A 19,098-nucleotide genomic window follows, 5' to 3' on the forward strand; every position below is an offset into this window, starting at 1 on the left:
ACCTCCCACTTAGGGACTTCCCCTCAGCACCCAGCCCCCGACTTAGGGACTGCCCCCACCACCTCCATATCCAGGTACTGTGCTCCAGTATCTAGCTCCTCATCCAGGGACTGTCCCCAGCCACTAGTCCCCCCACCTAAAGTCTGTCCCCCATGCACTAGCTGCACCGCTCTCCCTGCAGCCCTAGCCCCGACCCTTTCCCTGCACTAGGGTTGCCCAGCATCCAGTTTTTTAGCAGAACGCCTGGTTAAAAAGGGACCCAGCTCATGGGTCCGCTAAAAGGGCAGTCACGGGGTCTCTGCTAGCTGCCTCTGCCCCAAGCACTGGCTCTACAGCTCCCATTAGCTGGGATCCTGGCTGGGGGCAGTGCCTACAGGCATGGGCAGTGCACAGAGCCACCTGGATGCCCCTGCGCCTAGGAGCCGGACACACTGGCTACTTCCAGAAGCTCCTTGAAGTAAGCGCCGCTCAGAGCCCACACCCCAAGCCCCCTTGTGATAAATGAAGTGGGGAGAGGATAGCTCCCTTTTATGAACACCCAACCAGCCAGTTAGCTGTAAAATCCCTCTTGGTGTCTGTTCTCTGCTTGCTTTACCTGTAAAGGGTTAACAAGCCCACAGGTAAAAGAAAAGGAGTGGGCACCTGACCAAAAGAGCCAATGGGAAGGCTAAAACTTTTAAAATTGGGAAAGAAACTTTCCTTTTGTCTGTTGTTCTCTGGAGAAGGAGTCACAGAGCAGCAATGCTATGTAAGGCTTGAACCACGTATGAAAATTCATCTTCCATACTTAGCAGAAAATATTTGGATAGGGAATGTTTAGTTAGGCACAATCAGGTTTATTTTTTTATTTTGGCTTGTAGATCTCCTCTGTGCTAACCCTTGATGTGTATGTTTGCTTGTAACCTTTAAGCTGAACCCCCAAGAAAGCTAGTTTGGGTGCTTAATTTTTGGAATTGCTCTTTTAAAATCTAGCAAAAGCCTAAGTTCCAGATGTATTTTTTTCCTTTTTTTAAAAATAGAATTTAGCTTTTTTAAGAACAGGATTGGATTTTTGGTGTCCTAAAATGCATTGAGCACCCTGGCTTCCTACTGATGCTGCTGGGCCTGATCCTGCGCAGCCCCATTTTTGCACCCCCCCGCACCAGCCCTGTGCCCTGGGCAAGTGACTCTCCCACTCCACCCTAGTTATGTCACAGGAGCCACATCTGTATGCTGACTGCGCTGCAAGTGACCTGTGGGCCGCATGTTGAGAACCACTGATCTAGCCATGTTCACATTCTCTAGCTATTTGAAATAGCAATGTAGAAATGTGCTAAATGGAAACAGAAAAGAAAAACAAAAAGAGAGAGAGAATTGTTAATTTGTAAAAGCCACACAAATTTCCTCCCTGACCCCAAACAAAGAACTATACAATGAAAGAAACAAAACAAAAACTAATATACCTTATGAAGAAATGATCACAGCCAAGAGTTCATATAATTTTGTCCCTGTTTTTATTCAGTCCACTTTGAAGCTAAATTAATTAGGGAATTCTCAATTTCTATTCTTTCTGCATTATTATAGATAACAAAAAGAGAGTGTTCCAACATTTGAGATTCCATTCTAAAAAGAAAGCATTGAGGTGACTATTTTAAAATTGGAAAATTAAAAGAGCATCTGATAGCAGCCATTCCTGCCCATTTCATGAGCCCCATGGACTAATTGCTTTCTTTACACTTTATAGCTTTGATTTACATCCAAAAATATGTCAGCATTAAAGTATTTAGCAGATAAACCTATGCTGAATACTTCAAAGCCACCCTAATTTTCATGTCCATATGTGCTCCTATTTTAATACGGAAGCAAGCTTCCAAAATGTGGACCACTAAAGAGTACATCTGATTGAAAATAATCATGTTCTCGTTAGCAGTTACATTGTCTTGGGCTCACACCCTGGAGATGCATATTGACTTTCTGTATTAAGTTGTCAAAACATGTCATGTAGCAATGCAGAGTTAAGTAATTTCACAAAGTACCATGGAAATTAACTTTGTGGTGAGATGCTGCATACTTTACTGAAGCAATAAAGCATGCAATACTGAGCCACACATCACAGTGGGTAAGTGTGAAGCAATGGGGTACCATTTAACCAGTTCAGTAACTTTCACTTTTATAAAATACTGCATGCACTCAAATTTCATGTGATGTGTTACTGATATCCAGATATTTTATTTGCATTTTACTCCCCAATAGCCTTCAAAAACTACATCCTATTGATATTTATAATTTACTTGTTCATCTTCCATTGTTGGGGAAAGATATTTTAGGTCCTCTTACCCAAGAGAGCCTGAACAATTATTCTTAAAAACGTGTAGTTGCTTTTATGAATCAGTTTTTAAAAATGAATACTTGTAGTAATGAATCTCATATGTAAATCAAATTTAAAATAGTGAACACGGACATAAAAGTTAGGGTGGCTTTGACATGTTTTGATTAGATTTATAATCTAAATATTACTGACACATTTCTAACAATTGCTTACTTCATACTGTCCTTTGTTGAACTGCACTGGCATGGTTTGATGACATACACTTAATTTCCAAATTACTTTGCCATATTTCTTCACTCAGTGGGGCTACGGCTACAGTGTGCTCAGTTCTGATGTTATGAAGAGACTGCAACCACTCCATAGTTAAGGTTGCAACAGGACTCTATTCTAATGCTAATTTCTGTCCCCTAAAATAAAAATTCTCACTCTTCTTAAAATTTGAAGGGAAATTAGTAGAAGGGAGAATTTTTCTAGAAAATTTGAAAGAAAGTAAGACTTAAAGCTGAAAATACAGTCAAATTATAATTCTGGAGTTACTTGATAAATAGTTTCCATCATATCTACAGGTGAGTTTTCAAGCAAAGAAAATAAAAAGTACTAATTAGCATTTTTTCAAGAAGTAGACATAGCCCTTTTTTGCTATATCCAGCAGAGCAAAACAATGTAGATAATATTTTCATGGGCAACATTAACATAAAAAATTCACATGTAAATCCCCCCTTCCCAGGGAAAACATTAGATTAGACCTCTTTTCACAGGGAAGACTTTCTATGTCAATTGCTTTACCTAGGACCAGGTTAAAAGTTTCAGTCTTAGAAGGCATGGGCACTCTAGCCCCGATCTACAAAAACATTTAAGTATGTGTATAGTTAAGAAGGTGCAGGACGATGGTGAATTGGGCTCCATATAGCTACCTGGTAGGTATCTTCCCTAGATAATCAAACACCTTCTTTCACAAGGCCAATTTATTATTATAATTAGAGATAAACCTTAACCAAAACCATAGATCCAAACACTCTTACACTTTGAGAAAGTTCACATCAGCAGTCAGATACAAAATTTGCACCTTGGATCAGTCTCTAATTATTGTATATAGACTTTCAAATAACTGTACCTTAAACCCATACAGATAGCCCTGTAATTGCTACCATTTACCTGAATGTCCATCAAATCCATAGACCACTGGTGAGGCAGAGGAGGTGAGTAGCATAGTTGGACCTAGTCAACATTCCTGCCTGCCTCCACTTCCAAATGGAGAGGCATATACATGTCCCAGACAGCAATAATAGGGGTAGAAAAAAGCAGGGAGACAGTTCTAAGTGTGGTTCCCATTATGGTACTACCTGGAGACACTATTATAACCTGTTGGCACTGGGGTTTGATTAATCCTCATTGAAAGTGATGGATGTAACAGCTGCCCTTCATTCAGAATAAATGTAAAAAGCAATTAAGATTCTTTATGGAATAGACATCTGAAACAATAGGAGCCACTGGCTAAAACACAGGCCACGTGCGAGGCTGGAATAGGCATTAAGTCATGCAGTCTGATTGGTTTTCCTTGAGGTCTGAATACAAACACAGGGTGGGGGTTGGGGTGTACATATAGTTTGATAGAGCTATGCGCATGAGGGAGAGAGAAGAATCAGTTACACCATGGAACCATCCAGGGAAGGCAGCAAGGAAACTCCAGAGACAGCCAGAGAAGTACTTGTAGCATGACCCTGAGAAAAAGTTGAGAGCTTTTTGTTAAAGTTCTCACTAAGAAGAGACGCGGAAGTATGAGCAAAAACTGTCTCTGGGTGTTTCATTCCTACCATGTTGAGGAAAACAGGACTTGATGTACATTCTTGGTAAATAATACCTGACTCTATCATCAATTTCTCCTTCTAATGGAAACCACTTGCTACTTCTTGAATATTGGCTAAAGGGAGAGCCCTATATTAAAATGAAAGGGAAACAACTCATTCAATTTCTGAAAGAAGTCTACCCAAGGAAGCCAGTATTCAGCTGTAAGAAGTATGGATTTGATCTCCAGGGAGATATGTAACATACGAGTTTTTGCAGTGATGCCACCATTTAACTTAACAAAGACTATGGGCCAAATTTAATGGTGAGGTAAATTATGGGTTAACTACCATGCTGTTGAGTAAGTGGATATGTCACTAAATAAGTATAAATTCCAAAATGTAGGGATGGAAGAGCAGGCATGCAATGGCAGTAAGACAGAACTGGTGGGGGCAAGTGTTATACCTTTTTACACTCTCCTGTTTGTTTTTTTCTGGTACAACTACCACCCTTTCACCTCTGCATATGAATTACCACTTATTTTCATCCACATACTGATATAACTTAAACCACTTTTGAATTTGGCCCATTATTTGTTTCTGTTGGCTTTGTGCACTTTCAAGCCATTTCGCATTTCACTTTCAGTTCAGCAGGAATGAGAGATAGTCTGCACACACTTTGTGCACCAGCAAGAGTGTCTTACATCAATATAGCTTAGTTTGTTTTGTAGCTGATTTAGTTAAATTGCTGCAACCTCCCTGTATGTAAATCAGTTTCAGAATCTCCACATAAGGGAACAACTCCCACTTAACTAACATGGATTCTATTTAAATTGTTACATAAACTGTGAGTAGATCAGCCCTAAAAGGAAAAAAATATGGTTTTTCAAAGTATGCTGTTTTTCATAAATATGACTCCAAAATACCATATGGAGTATAAAGAGTTGTTAACTTTATTTAGCGATTTAAAAATTATATCTGCATTTTTACTAACAATCTAATTGTTAGGTATTTTTGGTCACATATAAAGGACTTTGAGTTTCTAGTTACTCTAACTGTTCAATGACAGGGCAGCATATTATATATGACGACTCAAAATGAGCCCTTATACAAACTAGAGCAGCGGTTCTGAAACTGTGGAGCAGGCCTCCCAAGGGAGGCACGAGCAGTGTGCTTTTTTTTAATTATTATTGAAGAGCTCTGGCTGTCAGCCCTGGTTGGCTAGGTATCATGCAGAAAAGTCGTGAATACCTGGGAGGTAGGAATAAAGGGGACAGCCAGAGCCCCACCAGGCTGGGGCTGACAGCTGGAATCCTGCCACCCAAGCATGGTCTCTCCTTCCCACCCAATCCCACTCCCTCACTGGTAGGCAGCCCAGGATTGGGCTTTCCTTCCCTCTCCCTTCAATCCCTCACCAGGAGACACTTTGAGCTCAAGGCTCTCCTTCCCCCACTCCCCAATCCCTCATCTGGAGGCAGCGGGGCTCCGGCTGTCAGTCCCAGGGTGCCAGCAGCAGCACAGAAGTAAGGGTGACAATGGGGCACAACCCTTACTTCTGTGCTACTGCTGGCACGGCCCTGCCTTCAGAGCTGAGTGCCTAGGCAGCAGCTGCTGCTTTCTGCTCTGCCTTCAGAGCTGGGTGGCGATATATGTACTTGGAGGGGGTGGCGTAAATGACTACAGACACAGAGAAGCAGGGCCCAATCAAGTAAGTCTGAGAACCACTGAGCTAGAGCAATTTTGTTGAAGTCAGTAGAGTTGTACCACTTACATCAGGACTGAATTTGGTCTGTCTTGTGTAAAAGTGAGACTGTGCCTTTTAACATGTCTATCCGCTATGCCTAAGCTCAAGGAATATATGTGCTTTTATTCATGAAATACATTTATGATGTTGAAATACAATATTATTCTGTTAAACAGCAGCTTCTTTGTTGTGATAATGATCTAAACAGGTTTTAAACATGCAAGGTTAATGTTTTAGTCATTCTCTAATCTAGTTCGTACATGCAAAACTTAAAGGCTGTTTTTTAAAATTGGACTCACAATGATTTTAAGTTAATAGGAAAAAATTACAAAGCTGAGGCTGACAAGTCTCTGATTTCAATTATGTGCTGTATCAGTTGTAAATAAATTATCTTTTTCAAGATATGATTACTACATAAAAGTGATAGAAGCAACAAATCATTAATGGTGTGAAATACTAAAAAAATACATTAATAAAAGTGTGCAAAAGTATTTAGGAAAGACAAAGATCTTTTTGCTTTGATTAATCAGATTTCAGCATCCAGAGTAAAAAATAATTTAAAAATATTATCTCAGCTAAACTACCAAACATTCTAGCCACTTCTTATAAGGCATATTTGTTACTGGCTCAGCATACGTGTGTAAGACCATTCGAGTATCCTCTTGCTGGATGTATAATACTTGGGACACAATTTAAAATGTGGTTTTAGCCGACTTTAGAATCAAGTCCATTACATGTTTTCTCTTTATTCTGGACATTCCACAAACCAAAAAAAACCCACCACCAACAAAAAAACCAGCCATGAATCGTGTAAACAAATTAATTCATAACAGATGGAGTGAAAGTAAATTTTGGCATGCACAGAGCTACCATTTCATGCTTATACAATCTTTGACCCTTCCATGTTTTTACATGACAGCTGAAGGTGATTTGAAACTTCCCAGGCTAAGAGTCTGCCACATAAGAAGAGATGAAGCTCCACTTTTTATAAATGGTGCTTAACACTTGCATTATAGTTTATCAGGAAAAAAAAATAGAACTCTTAACAATTCAGTTTACCTAACAAATTCTTGTCTGCTTACAGCCTCTTTTGAGTTTGAGTGACAAATGGCTGACTTTATGAACACATTATCTTGGATGTACTGATTTTACAAGCTCTTGAAATTCTGCCAGATAAAATACTGCTGCAGCAGCAGCACAGCTAAAAAGGTCATAACATGTAGAAAGACCCTCCGCTTTCTTTGACTGAAGTAATTTCTTTTAAACATTGACATAAGAAAATAGGAGGCTTTTTAAAGTTCTATTGGCCTTGAAGTTGACTGCCAATTCACAGCATGGATTGACTGATGTCACCATGCACATGGGAAGTTTAAAGTTTTATGAGATTTATTATAGAAGTGAGCAACAGCGATAATTTTTATAATTGTTTTTAAGAAATGAGCTGAGAGATGAGTGAGTAATTCACTGTGTTTGACAAATTTTCCCTCATGTCTGGTTGTAAGAGCAGCTTATTCATAGATTTGGGTGGCCAGATCATTAGCTGGGTAAACTGGCATAGCCCCACTGAAGTCAATGGAGTTTAGCCAATTTACACTAGTGGAGAGTCTAGGACTAGATCCTCAAAGATATTTAGGGGCCTAACTCCCATCTGAGGGAATTAGACACCTAAATACCTTTGACGATCTGGGCCCTAACCCCATCTCAAGATAAGAAGGGATCATTATGTTTTTATTCTCTGGTACTTATAAGTCTCTCATTTCCGTAGTATCTAAGCACCTCACAATACTGGATGTATTTATCCTCATGGCACCCCTGTGATAGTCATCTAACCTGACCTCCTGCATAACACAGATCATTGAATTTCACCCAGTAAATTCTACACTGAGCCCAATAACTTGCAGTGGAACCACATCATATCTTTTAGAAAGATGTGCAGTCTTAATTTAAAGACTTCAAGTGATAGCAGATCCCTTGGTAAGGTGTTTTAATGGTTAATTACTCTGAATTAAAAATTATGTGCATTATTTCCAGTCTAAAGTTTTCTAGCTTCAGCTTTCAGCCATCGGATCTTTTTATGCTTTTGGCTGCTAGGTAAAAGAGTCCTTCTAAAAACAGATGTCTTCTTTCTGTGTAGGTTCTTGTAGATCATGATTTCCTCAGCTTTATCTACTATTGAAAATGACTTGCAGAATATCTTCTTGCAGTGATTCTTTATCTAGCTCATTCCTGAGCATTTTGTTGTAGGTATTTAACATTTGCAATTCAAAATTAGAGCTGTGTTGGTTAGTTTTAATTGAATCTGTGGCTTACATGGTATGATTTCTCTTCCCTGAGTGGGTAAGTATTATTCTTAAAATTAGATTCCCAGTGCTAATATTCACATTTGAGTCCAAAATTGCTTTCCCTCAATATTCCTTAATATTTCTTATAAACTTTACTCTTTCCTGAAGAATGCCTACCAGTTCACTCATTTGATGGGCTGTTCTTGGAAAACCAACACAAGTGAAGTGTCAGTCAAAATAAATTCAATTTTTTTATCTGAAAAAGCATACATGGAAAATGTATGTTTGTCCAGCTCTAAATTAGCCCATAGTAGTATGACTATGTCCCAACAAAGTCAGTAGGCTCATGTGCCTATAAGATGTCACTAGAACAATAATAAATGTTCCCTGTGTTTGTCCATCATAGTTAGAATGTCCTGCCTTGTATCAACCACAATTCTCTGTCTCTAGCCCCTTTGGCTCTCTCTACATTGCTTTGTTTGTGTGTTTTTGCAGACATTCCTTACTCTCCCAGCTCTATCTATTACACAGCTGTAAATTAATCTTACTAGTCTCTTGATTCAGTAAGTTAAACATGCTTGTGTGTTTCTGAAGCCTAACAAATTTAGGCCCTAGTTCAGGAAAGCACTTAAGCGTGTGCTTAATGTTAAACATGTACTGAAGTGCTGTCCTGGTGAGGAATGCTTTCCTGGATCAGGGCCATAGAAAGGAATGGATTCTTTCTTCCTTTCTTTTTTATTAATTTTCAATTTGTATATTAGGCACTATATTATAGTCTTCTCTTTCCTGTGTTGCAATTTAGTTAACAGTCTTGATCACTGCAACTCCTCAGTAACATTCCTGCTCACTGACTCATGAGAGACCTAAGTCTCAACTCTACAGAGTTCAATAGCAAAAACAATCTTGCTCTGGGAAAGGCTGTGGAATTCTTTGCATCAGCTAGGAAGATTTAACAATCGTAAGTTGTGTCTAGAGAGTAAAGATAAAGCTGGTAGGTGGGCTTGAGGGTGTAAGCGGGAATTTGGGGTGCTTTCTACAGTGCTGAGTAAAAATGGACATATTTTTGAATCAATAATGTATTGTTTTAATTATCTCTAATGATGTGATTGTGTTAAGGGTGGATCTAGATGTTTCGCTAAAACATTTAGTTGTTATTCAATAAACTCTAAACTAAGATCTGTAGTCCTAAATATATTTTAATACATTGATGTATGAACTGACAAGACTGTTTTTAGGCCTTAAAATGGGCTAAAATCATTTACTGCATTGCAGAAAAAGTGGGTGCATTTCCAGAGATATTACCTAATATAAAACAGTTCAGAGCTTGAATAATGAAGTAATGATTACTTGTTCGTAAGAATGGTTTAGCTTTTAATAATTCTTAAGAATGCAAGGAGAAAAATATTTCCCTGAAGGTCATATACTGACCAATTTACATTTTTGGAAGGAGTTTCACTTCGCTGCGAAGGTTCTTGCCTATTATTATATTGATGTTCTTGGAACTGTACAAACACAGATGAGACAGTGCAAATCCCACATAGCTGGCAATCTACAGAATTCAGGCAGGCAAAACCAAAACAAAATCACACATCGAAAGTCCGATATTTAACAGTGTAGAGTTTTTTTATGGTATTAATGTCTGAAGGACATTGAAGGATAAGTGATTTTAGGAGGAATTTGAACAGATGGGAAGTCTGAGCATAAATAGTGGGAGGAAATTCCATGCATAAGGATGGCATGGAAGAAGAAACTTTAAAGACACCTACCTGGCTTTTTTTTTTTTTCCCTTCAGTGAAATAATTTAAAATCTCTCAGAAAGCCATACACATCCTCTCCCCCGCATAATGTCTTAGCTAGTGTATGGGTACCATTATGCTCTTATGGATAGAATGTCAGAACATCTCATGAGACTTAATACTGCTTTACCTAAAGATTATTCTCCTTTGGATCAAGTAGTAGTAGTAGTATGCATCTTCAGATGAGAAGAATTTTCTTTAATTTTTTATCTTCACCTATGGCCCTTCATGGTGTGTGGAAAACTGATGACAGCGAATCTGTAAGATCTGTTATCCACCTTGAAGGTTTTTCAGGGGAAGAATTCCTATGTGTACAATTTCTGTTTCCTTTATGGGCAAATGTTGATGTTGGAGGGAAAGTCATCTTTATAATTATTCAGCACATATTATCTCTTTGGAGTCACTAAAGTCAGTAACAAAAAAATGTTCACTAAAATCATGACTGATTTCAGCTGTGCTGTGACTATTTAATCATGTGGCAGCTTATTGGAATGAATAGGCTTGCTTGCTGATTTAATATGTGAATGTTTATTTGTAATTATTTACCCTAGTGTAGGGAGAGGCTCTCTTAATAAATTGTTTTATCCTATAAGGAAATTTCTGATTAAGTTTTAAGTAACTATGTAAAATTAATTTAACTGTTTAAATAGGCAATGAGATTAGCATGAGGATGTAGACTGTCATTATGTCTGTCTGGAGTGGCTCATGATTGTGAGTGCCTACTCAGAGCAGGCTGTCAAAACAGGGCAGACACCCCAAACTGGTGGTATGTTCTATAATTAAATTTCACTAATGTGAACTCCTGGATCACTGTAACAGTCTTACCACAGAGTCACAGATAGCCCCCGTAGACTGGGGGTCGGCAATCTCTGGCACACGGCTCGCCAGGGTAAGCACCCTGGCAGGCCGGGCAAGCACCCTGGCAGGCCGGGCCAGTTTGTTTACCTGCCGCGTCGGCAGGTTCGGCCGATCACAGCTCTCACTGGCTGCAGTTCACCATCCCAGGCCAATGGGGGCTGCGGGAAGTGGTGCACGCTGAGGGATGTGCTGGCCGCAGCTTCCCACTTCCCCCATTGGCCTGGAGCAGCTAACCGCGGCCAGTGGGAGCCGTGATCGGCCTAACCTGCCGACACGGCAGGTAAACAAACTGGCCTGGCCTGGCCCGGCCCACCAGGGTGTTTACCCTGGCGAGCCGCGTACCATTCCATAGACTCTCCAGTCTATCTTGCAGTCCATTTTCTCTCTGATTGTTATGTTTCTGTGCATAAATAAATAATACTTTGTTCTGAAGAAGGTGTCTGTCACTAGCATTTTCATACAGATCACCGCTCCTGAAAGGAAGTTTCAGGCAGGTGCCAAACTTTGTTGAGCTAGCTAAGGAAACAAAGTTGATAAACCAGGGTACTGTAACCTAGAGACCCAGTCTAAAAGTGGGGTGAATCATAGGATTCCAACCCAAGAGACAGAGGTACAGCTATTCCAGAACCATGACTTTTTGCTAATAAAAGTCTGTGGGGGTACAGGGTCCTGCTGCAAGTTATATTGGAAGGGAGGTCTAATTAGGTGCAAAGAGAGGAGTTGCATTATACATTAAAAGCAGCAAAGAGTCCTGTGGCACCTTATAGACTAACAGACTTTTGGAGCATGAGCTTTCGTGGGTGTATACCCACTTAGTCTGGATCTGTAAAAGTAGCACCGAGTCCTGTGGCACCTTATAGACAGACGTTTTGGAGCATGAGCTTTCGTGGGTGAATACCCACTTTGTCGGATGCAAGTAGTGGAAATTTCCACTACTTGCATCTGACTAAGTGGGTATTCACCCACGAAAGCTCATGCTCCAAAACGTCTGTCTATAAGGTGCCACAGGACTCGGTGCTACTTTTACAGATCCAGACTAACACGACTACCCCTCTGATATTATACATTAAGTGCCCAATTCTGCAACCTGGACTCACAAGTGGTCCCATTTACCTTATGTATTTGAAATATGAAGAAATAAACAAAATAGGGAAGCTAAGTTAAAGAGGCCAGATATCATATCAGTGACCCCTCTCTTGGCAGTGCTAGAGCTGATATAGCCAAAGTTGTGTTCCAGTGAGCTTCCAACTCCAATCCTTGTGCACCTCTCCATAAGAAAGACTTCATTTAAAATGAGCGACCCTGTAACGGGTTGGACTCACCCCCGCGGCACCTCCTGCTGGTGACTCTGGGAATTAGCTCGTTCCAGGCAATGGAGCGCCCTCTGCAGGCTGGTGATCCACCTGTCTTCAGGCCCCCCCGTGTCCCTCCCTGGACCCGGTGCCCTTTTACATGGGGTGCAGTAACCCCTTTCTCTCTGGGTCTCCCCTCCTTAGGGAACCCTCACCCTCTATCCCCACCTTGCCTCAGTATTTGGCTACTGCCAGTCATTGTCTAGCCCCACACTCTGGGGCAGACTGCAGTATCCGCCTATTCATCACTGGCAAAGGGGTTTGGACCTGCTGCCTTGGCCTACACCTGGGCTGCCCTCTGCAACCCCCAGTACCTGTTGGCCCTTCGCTAGGCCGCAGCCTGGGGCTTTCTAGGCTGGAGCTCCCCAGCTCCGCTTCACTCAGGTATCCAGTCTCAAGCGCCTAAGCAGCCAGACCCATCTCCCTCTAGCAACAGAGAGAGAGTGTCTGGGCTTCTGGCTTCCCTGGCCTTTTTATAAGGCCTGTGGCTCAGTTTGGGGCGTGGCCTCAGCTGCAGCCACTTCCCCAATCAGCCCAGGCTAGAGCAGCAGCTCTCAAGCCCTGCCAGGCCACTTTTAAACCCCTTCAGGGCCGGAGCAAGGGTTCACCCTGCTACAGACCCTTTAAATAGAAAGGTTACTTCATTTGAATAGAATATACAATCTCAAGTGCACAAATTCTAAACTCCTACACTTGATCTATAGCTTACATGCAATAGATCAAACATACTGTAAGAGGTGTAGGCTGACTGAAAGAACTCTGATGAGTAAAGTCTACTTTTGCATCAACACTATTTAAGGTGTGTTTGCTACTCCCTTTAAAAAATGAAGTTACTCTAGTTAGAAAGATGTTCAGTCCTTGAAGGATTGACACTCTATTCGAGCCCTTTATATTTGTGAACTCTCTGTGAACCAGTTGGACTGTGGAGATTAGTGTGCAGTTTACAAAAATAAATGCCTGCAGTTATGCATACCAGATGAACATGAATTATTAAATGAAAGAAATACAATCCTCAAGTCCTAGACAATATATCTTAATCACAACTGTATGTAGAATAAGTAGTATGACCAAGATAGTCAAAGCTAGAAACTAAAGATCACATGCAGGTTGCTCAGCTAGCTGATGTACTCTTAAGTCACTCATCTCCCATGACTGAAAGAAAATCATTGCAACAGGTGGCAACAGCTGCTTTCTACACTAGAGTAGCTGCAACAAGAGAATGACTACACAAATATGTGAAAGTGCCTCAGGTTTGTCATGGTTCAAAGTATTTGAAATCCAGATTAATGTCAGAGTTCAATGACAGGCGGGTTTTGTAAATTCTGCTTTCATGAAAACAGAAATAGGGTTGCACTGGTGTAAAGAAGAGCAGAATTTGGTCCTCTGAGTTTAAATTAAATATTCAGATAATATAATGTCTATAATAATATCTGGTCAGCCTGGGAAACAATTTAAGGTTATGATTCAGAAAATTTATGACAAATAGTCAAGGCTGAGATTTTCAGATTATACTTTATAAGTCACATTTATAAAAAGTTTCTAAAGGGCTAGACAGTGATCAATAGATATTAGAAGCTTACTACAGGTCTGAGTAACATTAGAGACTGTCAGCAGCACATTCATGGTAGGTTTTCTAGAGCGTTATAAACCATGATTATTTGGCTTGGCTTATTAGACTCTAACAATTGATTAACCATTATTAAAACATCTATTAATCATTTATTAACCCTTCATAATTTTTTTCTAAATGTAACCTTAATATAAAATGTGATTTCCCCCCCCCCCAAATCTTCCCTAAGAAAAATGGATGCTCAATTGCCATTAAAACTAATGGGAGTTTGGTATCCAAATCCCCTAGGTAACTTTAAAAATTTCAGTCCATGGAACATAGCAACATTTATATTAACATTGCCCAGGCTTTTTCATTCTACGTGGTCATTTTCAGTTTCCTTGAAGTTTTAAATTTTGGGCTGAAACTTGATAATTTGCTCTCTGTCCCAGAATCACAGAATGATTTCTGTTCTGAACATTTCAGCAAAAACAGATGAGCCATTTTCAAGCATAATAAATTACACGGTTGGAAAAATGAATTTTTTCTACAAAATTAAAAGATCTGCAAAATGAAGGTGATAGAAACTTGACATTTGGCAGGGCCATAGCCTCCAGGACATGTGCTTTTCATAGATCTTGTGACCATTAGATCTGATTTGGCTGAGTTATAAGAGTTTTAAAAAAACATACTTCACACATGCACACTGTTTTTTGTTATACAATATAAAGAACAATCTGCCATTGTTCCACTGGCATTACACATGCATGCGTAAATAAACCAAGTAGAAATTTCCATAAAAGCTATTCTCTATCACGCACATGCTGAATTGCTTTGCTAAAATTGAACCTTAATCTCTCTCTATATTAGGCCTTGTCTAACCACAAATTTGCATTGGTTTAATTTAAATTGTTTTTTAAACTAATTTAATTAGTGCAAAAGGCTCCATGGACACTCTTATTTCAGTTTAAACTGGGCTTATTTTGGTTTACTTAAAGTCAATTAGGAATTGGTTTAAATTAAACTGAAATAATCTACTCTTAAATTGAAATGAGTGTCTATACAGCAGTTTGAACCAGTTTAACTAAATCAATTAAAAAACCCAATTCAAGTTAAATCAATGCAGTATTCTCATGTAGACAGGCCCATAGTTCCCCATCTCTAAAGTGAGGATAATAACACTGCTCAACCAAACAGGAAGTTGTGAGGCTAATTTTATTAATGTTGAGGCACTGAGATACTATGGTCATAAGAGCTTCTTTAATGTAATTTTTTTGGATGATATAATAATAGTTTACAACAATAGTCAATGGGAGGGAGGTTTTTTTGTTTTTTGTTTTGCATTCTTGCAATTTTGTGATTTCCTAGCCTCTGCATATCTTTACATGAAAATATATTTTCAGTACTCATTCAAATGAATATTGGTGATCTATTAAAGGTAGTGTGCAAGGGAGAGAAATGATTTTATGCTTTTTTTTTTCTTCATGATGTATAAAGAAAGTCTGGGTTTCCCTGCCCCCACCAAAACAATTCCCCCCCCCTCATTTTAAATATAGTGAAAATAGCACCTGGATGATTTTAAAGAACTAAATAAAACAGATTTAAATTAATGCAGATTTCATTGTTACTTTCTTTTGCAGTTTCCTGAGAATGAAGATTTTGACACTGTTTAATTTCATCCTTGCAAATTGTTTAATAATGGCCACTGGTAACTCGGTAAGTTTTACGAACTGCAATCGTATTTATAATGCCCTTGTTTATTTCTAACAGTGTAGAAGAGGTCAAGAATAAGTTACATTATTCTTATGTCTAAATTTTCCTCTAGTGATGGGTTAACTTCAAAAAGTTCAGAAGGATGGTTTGGAGGAGCACCCAAAAGTTTTGGCAATATAACAAACATCCAAATCAATCCAATTTCTTGGATCTGAAAATCTCGAGATTGAGCTTTGTGGGAGGGGACTTCTGTGGCAGTAATTCCTGTTGTGGTTGGGCTAGAACTACCATAAAAACAGTCTCTCAAATTCCTAGATTCTGGCACTTCCATTTCTAGTTCTGGTTGAAAGTTAGAAGTGTGGAAACAAATGTAAATTAAATCAAATGAAGGGGGAAAGTCTAGGTTTGTTTCATTTCTGTGCAAGTTCACTGACTGCAGTGGGGAAAAATCATTACATTAGCATGAAGTCCATTTTCTTTCTTTTAGTTTTCAGTGGGAAGTTTCTGGACTCTGGCTGACTTTGAAGTGAATAAACTGGGAGTACTCTAAAATTTATCCCAGGGTTTTCACCACTTCAAGGATGCATACCGTTTCATCTCATTAAAGTCCTCAGAAAGAGGAGAATACAAATGAACAGTTCAGTGAAAGATCCTTTCAGTCCTTAGCCTAATTCAAAGTAGTATTTTACTGGAAGGATGTTAGTTCCTCAAGAGTTACAAAATGAAGAAGTAGGGTACATGTGGCATATTAATAGCAACAACTCCATTAAATATGGGACAATGTGTCCAAGAATAGAGCTGTCAGCAGCCCTTGAATAATTGCTTCTAAATGTATAGTATAAACAATTGTAGTCAGTAAAGCAGACAAAAGAAGCTCTATTCAATCTGGTTTAAATCAGTGATACTACTATCCACTAGAGACAGAGCCACAACCAAATAACATTTCTCTAATTGTTATAGTATCATAATATTTTTACTTTGATTCATGTCTAGACTAAAGACAGATAAAGGAAAAGCAATCTGTTTTTGCCAAAGATTCTTGTACTATATGCTTGAAGCCAGAGTCACCATTTCATTACTCTATGTTTACACTGGTGTAACTCCAGTGATTTCAGTGGAGTTATCCTGGGTAAAACTGGAGTAACAGGCCCCTAATTCACACATCTGAGAGCCAGGCTTTTCAGCTTGGAAAAGAGAAGACTAAGGGAGGACATGATAGAAGTATATAAAATCATGAGTGATGTTGAGAAAGTGGATAAGGAAAAGTTATTTACTTATTCCCATAATACAAGAACTAGGGGTCACCAAATGAAATTAATAGGCAGCAGGTTTAAAACAAATAAAAGGAAGTTCTTCTTCACGCAGCGCACAGTCAACTTGTGGAACTCCTTACCTGAGGAGGTTGTGAAGGCTAGGACTATAACAATGTTTAAAAGGGGACTGGATAAATTCATGGTGGCTAAGTCCATAAATGGCTATTAGCCAGAATGGGTAAGAATGGTGTCCCTAGCCTCTGTTCGTCAGAGGATGGAGATGGATGGCAGGAGAGAGATCACTTGATCATTGCCTGTTAGATTCACTCCCTCTGGGGCACCTGGCATTGGCCACTGTCGGTAGACAGATACTGGGCTAGATGGAACTTTGGTTTGACCTGGTACGGCCTTTCTTATGTTCTTATGTTCAGGCTAATCCACATTAAAGTTATAGAACTGGTTTGTGATTGTCTCCATGAGGAATAGGTCTGGTATTCCAGATATGAGACCCTTATTATTGCTGCTCATCAATAAAGCCTTATAGATCCTGTTGGGAGTTCAGCGAAAGAGACACCAAAAACCCAAAGTTAGTACTGTTCATTCATAGCTAAACAGATGTTGTTTTATTCTCTGTTTCTGGTCAGTCAGTTTCTTATTATGGTACCAGCTGTCCAACAATGCTGATAGGCATCTAGTATCCACCAACATAGGGATATTTGGTCTCTTGTATCAAGGGTATTTTTACATAGTGTATTCCAGTTTCTATTGTACCTGGCTACACAAGGTGCAAAGCGGTGGAGATTATTCAGGCTCTGTGTTGGTCTTTCACTTTTATGAGCTCTAAATTCACTTGCAAACATTTAAAGTAAATAAAAAGAAAACTTCAGTTTAAAATGCAAAGTTTAAAATAACAGTATTTAGAGACTTAAAATATCTTAAAATGACACTAAGTAATTTAGATTCAAAATAAGTGATGGACCTCCATTTGGTTATGTTCTCAAGATTTGAATTAATCTTCCTCCCCTAAAAGACTCTTCTGTATGATCAAGATTATATAAATAAACATTAACTTCTGATTATTGCTAACTTTATAGGAATTTTGGTTAAGTGATTAAATTAAAGACTAAGTGTCAAGGGTTCTGGACTCTGCCAGTGACTCGCTGTGTGACCGTGGCCATATTATTTAACTTTCTATGCCTCGGTTTATCCATCTGTATTATTATTTATTGCTTGTATTGTCATAGCACCACAGAGACCTGGTCTAAGACTGGGGCTTCTTTGTGCAAGGTACTGTACAAACACAGAACAAAAAGACAATCCCTGCCCCAATCTAAGTATAAGACAAGAGACAGTAGAGATGCAGACAGACAAAAGGGGAGTACAAGGAAACAAAGAGAATATTGGTCATCCTCAGAGGTTGTGGTCTCAGCATACTAGCAGCCTACCATTGTCAATTGTTGTGTAGGCATCACAGCAAAGAAAAGTTTTAAATAGGGATTTGAAGGAGAACAATTATGTGGATTTATAGATGTTTATAGGGAGCTCCTTCCAAGTGTGAGGGGCAGCATGAGAAAAAGCACAAATGTGTTTGTTTGAAAATTTAACAAGAGGGAATGGAGGCTGATATGGGCTGATCAGAGACAAGAGTCAACCTTTTGACATTGAATGAGAGAAGTGTGTGTGTGCGTGCGTGGAGGGGGAGGGGGGAATAGGCCATGAAGGGCCTGAAAGTGAAGACAAGTAGCTTATTTTATACGATAGAGAAGGGGGAGCCAATTAAGGGATACAAAGAGATAGTCCATTGTTTTGACCATGTTCTAGGAACATGATCTTTGTAGCAGCATTCTGAATGGATATGACTGAGACAAGACTGCATTTCTCAAGGCCAGAGAAAAGGATGTTGCAGTAACTGAGACATGAAATTAAGACAGCTTGGATGAGAGTTTTTGCTGTGTGAATTGATAGGAAAGGCCATATCTTAGGTGTTTTACAGAAAGAATCTGCAAGATTCAGACATAAATGGACATGAGGAGTCAGATGTCAGAGTCCAAGATGATGCCCTGGTTATGGATTTGAGTGGACAGGTGGTGATGCCCTCAGTGATCAAGAAAGGAGATAGCAAGAAGGATTTTCTGGGAAGGGAAAGGAGAAGATTAAGAACGCTGTTCTAGCCATGTTGATCTTGTGCTGACAGATATGAGGAGATGTCACCAAGCATAAGAACTTCTTGGACCAGATCCTGGGCCCATGGGTGTTCCAGGCTGCCAACACTTCCACATCACCATCGGAAGCTCAGGCTGGGTTTCTGCTAAGGAAGTCTGTGAAGCTGCATGCTGTAGGATGTACACCCAGAAGGGCCTGAGTGGTAGCCCCTCACAGCCCACTGATTGGCTCACGTTGCTATATAAACCAGGAAGTCATCATAGCAAGTTGTCTGAGCAATGGCACAAACTATCTGC

At 39.5% G+C, this 19,098-nt stretch overlaps 1 protein-coding gene across 1 annotated transcript in view; it reads left to right on the forward strand.

The window, feature by feature from the left end:
• FGL1 (fibrinogen like 1) overlaps positions 1-19,098 on the forward strand; it is a 52,620-nt gene that overhangs the window by 3,210 nt on the left and 30,312 nt on the right. Inside the window, exon 2 of the mRNA XM_045019852.1 lies at positions 15,314-15,389. Within this exon, the coding sequence (XP_044875787.1) occupies positions 15,314-15,389 (76 nt within the window). The remainder of the gene's footprint in view (positions 1-15,313; positions 15,390-19,098) is intronic.

Source organism: Mauremys mutica, chromosome 5 (assembly GCF_020497125.1).
Source record: "Mauremys mutica isolate MM-2020 ecotype Southern chromosome 5, ASM2049712v1, whole genome shotgun sequence".
NCBI classification, from domain to species: Eukaryota; Metazoa; Chordata; order Testudines; family Geoemydidae; genus Mauremys; species Mauremys mutica.